Source organism: Salmo salar, chromosome 02 (genome assembly GCF_965601325.2).
Source record: "Salmo salar chromosome 02, fSalSal1, whole genome shotgun sequence".
Lineage (NCBI taxonomy): Eukaryota > Metazoa > Chordata > Actinopteri > Salmoniformes > Salmonidae > Salmo > Salmo salar.
Window position 1 is genome coordinate 16,453,322 of NC_138292.1, and position 7,169 is coordinate 16,460,490.

Here is a 7,169-nt window from a genome sequence, read left to right on the forward strand (position 1 = left end):
CCTGTGTGAATTTAAATATGCTCTCTCTAATTCTCTCTTTTTGTCTTTCTCTCGGAGGACCTGAGCCATAGGACCATGCCTCAGGACTACCTGGTATGATGACTCCTTGCTGTCCCCAGTCCACCTGGCCGTGCTGCTGCTCCAGTTTCAACTGTTCTGCCTGCGGCTATGGAACCCTGACCTGTTCACCGGACGTGCTTGTTGCACCCTCGACAACTGCTATGATTATTATTATTTGACCATGCTGGTCATTTATGAACATTTTAACATCTTGACCATGTTCTGTTATAATATCCACCCTGCACAGCCAGAAGAGGACTGGCCACCCCTCATAGCCTGGTTCCTCTCTAGGTTTCTTCCTAGGTTTTTGGCCTTTCTAGGGAGTTTTTCCTAGGGAGTTTTTCCTAGCCACCGTGCTTCTTTCACATGCATTGCTTGCTGTTTGGGGTTTTAGGCTGGGTTTCTGTACAGCACTTTGAGATATCAGCTGATGTACGAAGGGCTATATAAATACATTTGATTTGATTTGATTAATGAGTGAGCGTTCATGTGGAAAGGATTAGTATTTCAATTGTTATAATTATCAACTCTGTAGTGCCTTCTCAGCTGACCCCCACTCCCCTTTTGTCTAACAAGCCGCCATGCCGGTTTAGCCCACTAGGGCACATTCCCCTATCATTTCCTTGTAAACATATCTACTGTTTGTTATGCATTTCTGTGAATTAATTAGTTAGTAAATAAATTATTTTAAGACAATTGATGAATGGATGACTCATAGTGAAGACTGGGTTCGTGCAGATAACCAACAATTTACGACGTTTGGAATGAGACTGACGTGAGGTAAATAATAATTAATTAATTCGAAGACTAATTGATCAGATTAAAATATCTGAAAGTTATATTATAACTTTGTAATCTGAATATTTCCCTTGGTGCCCCGACTTCCTAGTTAATTACAGTTACATGATTAATCAGGTTAATTGCGTAATAATAATTACAGAGAGTTATTTGATAAATGTCTTCAGTTTTAATGATGCCAAAGACACGACACTGTCCATGTTGTCTCTGTGAAGCCTGGACGCCCAGACCATCCTGCTGCAGGAGAGCCTGAGAGAGGAGAGAGAAGAGAGGGAGGAGAGGGAAAGAGAGGAGGGAGGAGAGGGAAAAAGAGGAGAGGGGTAACATCGGTGAGTATTTATAGGCATACAGCCAGGACACCTATGACCCATTTATATAATCTCTGTCTGACCGAAATCTAACCCCCCCATCCTTTTTCTCTCTATCAGCGTCTGCCAAGTTTGCTGGAGGAGGAGACTGGGTGAGTACCCAAAGTTATGGCCAGGAGTTTTTCCTTGAGTTGCCCATAGCCAATGGAAATCATCAGACCTCACACTCATGCTGCTCTGTTGTCATGTTTACCAGGGTGAAGCCTTCTGATTTCCACAACCTGAACGTCATCGGCAAAGGAAGCTTTGGGACGGTGGGAGCAACTGTGTGTGTCCCTTTACGTGTGTGTGTGTTTATGAGTAGGCCAGTGTGTGTTTGTTGTGTTGGTGATGTATTTATCTTGTTGCAGGTGGTGTTAGCGAGACACAGACAGAGTGGAAGTATGTACGCTGTCAAGGTTCTACAGAAACAGGTCATACTGAGGAAGAAAGAGGTATCTATTATTCTATTCTATTTCCATTCCATTCAACTATATCCATTATCTATCCCTCTCTCTCTCTCTCCTTCCAGCAGAGCCATGTGATGGTAGAGAGGAGTGTGTTGCTGAAGGGACTGCAGCGTCCATTCCTGGTGGGGCTCCACTTCTCCTTCCAGACCTCTCACACTCTCTTCTTCGTACTGGACTACATCAATGGAGGAGAGTTGTTCTACCATCTCCAGAGGGAGGGAGCTTTCCCGGAGCCCAGAGCAACATTCTACTCTGCAGAGATGGCCTCAGCCCTGGGCTACCTCCACTCCCTCAACATAGTCTACAGGTGCACACACACAACCACACACACACACACACACAATGAGAGAGAGCACATTTTCCTCACAATGATTTAACCCTCGGTACCCCCCCTTAGAGACCTAAAGCCAGAGAACATCCTATTGGACAGTGGAGGTCATGTGGTTCTGACGGATTTCGGGCTGTGTAAAGAGGGCGTGTCTGTGGGTGGGACTATGCAAACGTTCTGTGGAACCCCTGAGTATCTGGCGCCAGCGGTGTTGTTAGGCCACACCTACAGTGGAGCCGTGGACTGGTGGGAGCTGGGGAATGTACTTTATGAGATGCTTCATGGACTGGTGAGTGTGTTTCTCTTTCTCTTCTCTTTCAGCTACTTTTCAACTAGCATATTCCATCCACTGCACACTTATCTGGCTCCCTCTCTCCTCTTTCTTCTTTTCTCTCTCTCTCTCTCTTCCTCAGTCCCCGTTCTACAGTCGCAGTAAGGCCGAGATGTTTGAGAACATCCTTCACACCCCCCTGCAGCTCCATAGAAGTGTGTCCCAGTCTGCCCGGTCTCTGCTGCAGGGCCTGCTGGAGAAAGACTGTACCAAACGCCTTGGGGGAGAACATGACCTTGTAAGCACCCCCCCATTACCCCACCTGGCACAGAGTGCTGACACATACATGCAAGACCACATAAACACACGCACCCATACACACATTGACGTGCTGTCTCACTTTGTTTGTAGGCTGTCCAGGGATGACCTGCTAGCCAGGAAAGTCCCTCCCCCATTCATTCCCAACCTGGTGAGTGTGTTGTGTGGTATTTTGACCCGGAGTTCACGCTTCTTCCAGTCCCCGCCTCCCTCGGTTTGAGTGACATGTTGGAAGACGTGGCCAATGGAGCCTTCCCAGGGTTCTCCTATATGCTTCCGGCTGAGGTTGGAGTCACAGAGCCCTGATATCATTCTGATATTATTTGTGTTTTGAATAAATTAAAATGCCTTTTCCTATCATGTATCAGATTGTTTATATCTCACAGAGAACGGAGGCCCAGGCCGGGTTAGAACCAGTGGTTAAATTGAACCGGAGCTTCCTGGAGTCAGCCTCCTGCACCTTGGGTCAAAGGGAGAACCAGGCGGAGCCTAGCTTCAGCACATTACGGGTCAAAGAGAAAAGTAGGATAAAAAGTAAGATAAACCAACGTTAGGGTCAGGGTTGACTTTAAGGTGTCGGTCTGGCCTAGTGGTAGCCCCTCAGACTGTGGAACACATATATCCCTGGTGACGTGAGCACGAATCCCGTCTCAGCCCTTCCTCTCTGTCTCCCTCTCTATCTGTCTCCCCTCTACACTCCAACTATCAGTGGTACTATCACTGTCCATAAAACAATAGAATACAATAAACATATATTTAAAAAACAACATAAAATTAGGGCAGGGTTGAGGTGCTAGGGTTAGGGTTGTGGTTGAGGTGCTAGGGTTAGGGTTGTGGTTGAGGTGCTAGGGTTAGGGTTGTGGTTAGGGTTGAGGTGCTAGGGTTAGGGTTGAGGTGATAGGGTTAGGGTTGTGGTTAGGGTTGTGGTTGAGGTGATAGGGTTAGGGTTGTGGTTGAGGTGCTAGGGTTAGGGTTGTGGTTAGGGTTGTGGTTGAGGTGCTAGGGTTAGGGTTGTGGTTGAGGTGCTAGGGTTAGGGTTGAGGTGATAGGGTTAGGGTTGTGGTTAGGGTTGTGGGCGAGGTGCTAGGGTTGTGGTTACGGTTGTGGGTGAGGTGCTAGGGTTAGGGTTGTGGTTGAGGTGATAGGGTTAGGGTTGTGGTTAGGGTTGTGGGTGAGGTGCTAGGGTTAGGGTTGTGGTTGAGGTGATAGGGTTAGGGTTGTGGTTAGGGTTGTGGTTGAGGTGATAGGGTTAGGGTTGTGGTTGAGGTGCTAGGGTTAGGGTTGTGGTTAGGGTTGTGGTTGAGGTGCTAGGGTTAGGGTTGAGGTGATAGGGTTAGGGTTGTGGTTAGGGTTGTGGGCGAGGTGCTAGGGTTGTGGTTACGGTTGTGGGTGAGGTGCTAGGGTTAGGGTTGTGGTTGAGGTGATAGGGTTAGGGTTGTGGTTAGGGTTGTGGGTGAGGTGCTAGGGTTAGGGTTGTGGTTGAGGTGATAGGGTTAGGGTTGTGGTTAGGGTTGTGGTTGAGGTGATAGGGTTAGGGTTGTGGTTGAGGTGCTAGGGTTAGGGTTGTGGTTAGGGTTGTGGTTGAGGTGCTAGGGTTAGGGTTGAGGTGATAGGGTTAGGGTTGTGGTTAGGGTTGTGGGCGAGGTGCTAGGGTTGTGGTTACGGTTGTGGGTGAGGTGCTAGGGTTAGGGTTGTGGTTGAGGTGATAGGGTTAGGGTTGTGGTTAGGGTTGTGGGTGAGGTGCTAGGGTTAGGGTTGTGGTTGAGGTGCTAGGGTTAGTGTTGTGGTTAGGGTTGTGGGTGAGGTGCTAGGGTTAGGGTTGTGGTTGAGGTGCTAGGGTTAGGGTTGTGGTTAGGGTTGTGGTTGAGGTGCTAGGGTTAGGGTTGAGGTGATAGGGTTAGGGTTGTGGTTAGGGTTGTGGGCGAGGTGCTAGGGTTGTGGTTACGGTTGTGGGTGAGGTGCTAGGGTTAGGGTTGTGGTTGAGGTGATAGGGTTAGGGTTGTGGTTAGGGTTGTGGGTGAGGTGCTAGGGTTAGGGTTGTGGTTGAGGTGCTAGGGTTAGGGTTGTGGTTAGGGTTGTGGTTGAGGTGCTAGGGTTATGTTAAGGGTTGTGGTTAGGGTAAGGGTTTTGGTTGAGGTAAGGGTTGAGGTTAGGGTAAAGCTTGTGGTTGAGGTAAGGGTTGTGGTTGAGGTGCTAGGGTTGAGGTTAGGGTAAGGGTTGTGGTTGAGGTTAGGGTTGTGGGTAAGGGTTGTGGTTAAGGTTGTGGTTGAGGTTAGGGTAAGGGTTGTGGTTGAGGTTAGGGTAAGGGTTGTGGTTGAGGTTAGGGTTGTGGGTAAGGGTTGTTGTTAAGGTTGTGGTTGAGGTTAGGGTAAGGGTTGTGGTTGGGGTTAGGGTAAGGGTTGTGGTTAAGGTTAGGGTAAGGGTTGTGGTTAGGGTTAGGCTTAAACCAGGATGTGATAAGAACACCTGTGTGTGTGTGTGTGTGTGTGTGTGTGTGTGTGTGTGTGTGTGTGTGTGTGTGTGTGTGTGTGTGTGTGTGTACATAAGATTAACATTCATAGAGAACACAGATATTACATACTACAGATATTACATACTACAGATATTACATATAAAAGCTGTTTCCTGGACTCAAAAGCTTGCTCAGTGGAGAATCACTTGGCTCAATTGGTGTCTGGGAAGCCGGTCCAACAGAAACAAAGTGCAACAATCAAACAGGTAACCAAGTCAACAGGAACATTTGGCTTCCCTCCATTTCCACCGGACTCACTGCAAAGAACTCTAGTCAGTGTGTGTGTGTGTGTGTGTACTCAGTAGCTGTTGAAGGTGGGGTAACTCTGGTCACTCTGGCAGGTGAAGTAAGCTATCAGCTGACCGTTACAGATCATCAGAAACAACCCGCTGCCTTCAAACAAAACATACAACCAAACACACAAACACACACAAGACCGTTAATAAAGAAGAGACATAATCAATTACTCATCTATAAATCCTCAGAAGGTTTTACACAATAAAACAGAACATGTGTGGGTGAGGTGAGGTGAGGGTGAGGTACAGGTCTTACCAAGGGCCAGCCACCACTGCCATACCAAGGGAAACTCCAACATCACTGAAACACACACATTACAAACACACATTAAAAACAGGTAATATACCACACAGAACTAAGGAAGGGGAGTGTTCATCGTATTGCTTTAGAGCTAGACCCATCCAATCCTTACACATGAGGAAGGGGAATTAAAGAAGACCATTGGATAGGGTCAATATATGTGCCTTGTTTAGGGCCCAGCTGCTTCTCAACTCTAACCCCACTTCCCGTCCTGTCATGATGTCATCAAAGCTGGCCCTGAGCACTCTGCTCTGCCAGCAAGGGATTATTCTGAGTTAAGCCAGTGTGTGTGTGAGTGAGTTCAGGCATGTGTATGCATTTCTGTGTATGTGTGTGCGTCTCACCCAGGCTGGTGAGCAGTACGTGCAGTAGTGTGACTGTGAGAGCGTAGTCCCAGACCCATCTCCTCACCACGGCTGCAAACAGCAGAACACTGCAGAAATAGGTCAACTCCATGGACAGCAGGTTCACTGGAACAACAATATAAGACCTTAACCATCTGTAGAGGACATGCGCGCACACACACACACACACACACACACTACACATCTTCGCTCACCCAGGTATTTGGAGTTGGACTCCAAATTGGTTGGTTCAGTCTTAAAGTCAAAGGGAATAAGTCCATCAAAGTGATCCAACCTGAATGCAAACAGAAGAACAGCAGATAAAACAAACAAACAAACAGGATATTCAAAAGGAGGAGCTAGGAGGGAACCAGGGTGGTTGAAACTGACTGTCATTCCAATCAATGAAAACAGATCAATAGTTGCTGTGGATTCCACGAATCCCTCCCCCTCTCTTCTGTCACCTGGCACCAGGTTTCTAGAAGCCGCGTGAGGACGGCTCACCGTTCCAGCAGGGTCACTTACCCAATAACCACACGTGCACGCAGAGACAGGAAAAGGTTCGCACCTGAACGCGCCGAAACACACACTCACAATCATGTAGTGGAGAGAGTAGAATATGACGAGCCACAGCAGCAGGTGCACAAGCACTGTCTGGGGGAGAGAGATCGAGAGAAAGAGAGAGTGAAAGAGAGAAAGAGATCGAGAGAGTCAGAGTCATTCATCCCAATAATAATATATCACACATCATAGACCTAGGCTATACTCAAATCAGCCGCCAAGACACTGTAGCAAAGCCGTGACAGCACTGTCAACTGAACCGTGGATCATTCAGCAGGTGTAAAAGCTCCCATGGCAGAACTCCAACAGACTCTGCAGGGGATGCGCACTGCGGGGGAGCAGCAGAGGACAGAAGACCTTCATTTGCACAGACTGAGTGATCATTATCTGTTGCATTTGCCATTCACGATAAATGAAATATCAGTCGCTGAATAGAAATGATAGGCTGATAGCTTATGTTTCATAGTCGCCAACAACGACACCTGATGATTTCGTATTTTATTATAACAGCGTCCATATCTGACCCACGGCTGCCCGGATGGCACATAATCCGATTTTTTCTG

At 47.7% G+C, this 7,169-nt stretch overlaps 2 protein-coding genes across 2 annotated transcripts; one reads left to right on the forward strand and one right to left on the reverse strand.

Annotated features, from left to right (window-relative positions):
* Positions 1 to 897: 897 nt before the first annotated feature.
* On the forward strand, positions 898 to 2,898 carry LOC106592818 (serine/threonine-protein kinase Sgk1-A). The gene is given in 4 exon segments (XM_082968604.1): positions 898 to 1,982; positions 2,073 to 2,292; positions 2,417 to 2,750; positions 2,753 to 2,898. Coding segments are annotated over 4 exon segments (933 nt in total). The 5' UTR covers positions 898 to 1,749.
* Positions 2,899 to 3,378: 480 nt separating this feature from the next.
* On the reverse strand, positions 3,379 to 6,380 carry LOC106592819 (putative transmembrane protein 244). Its single transcript, XM_014184165.3, has 4 exons — positions 6,261 to 6,380; positions 6,046 to 6,171; positions 5,657 to 5,701; positions 3,379 to 5,497 (listed from the first exon to the last, which is right to left on the reverse strand). Exons 2-4 carry the CDS (start codon positions 6,155 to 6,157, stop codon positions 5,403 to 5,405), a joined length of 252 nt encoding a protein of 83 aa, XP_014039640.2. The 5' UTR covers positions 6,158 to 6,171; positions 6,261 to 6,380; the 3' UTR covers positions 3,379 to 5,402.
* Between the last annotated feature and the right edge of the window lie 789 nt (positions 6,381 to 7,169).

Excerpts from the sequence above, each read along its gene's own strand:
- LOC106592819 (XM_014184165.3), bottom strand. The coding sequence starts at position 6,157 with ATGGAGTTGACCTATTTCTGCAGTGTTCTGCTGTTTGCAGCCGTGGTG. Across the intron at positions 5,702-6,045 it reads CGTACTGCTCACCAGCCTGG|TGATGTTGGAGTTTCCCTTG; the intron begins GTGAGACGCACA and ends TGTGTGTTTCAG. Across the intron at positions 5,498-5,656 it reads GCAGTGGTGGCTGGCCCTTG|GCAGCGGGTTGTTTCTGATG; the intron begins GTAAGACCTGTA and ends TTTTGTTTGAAG.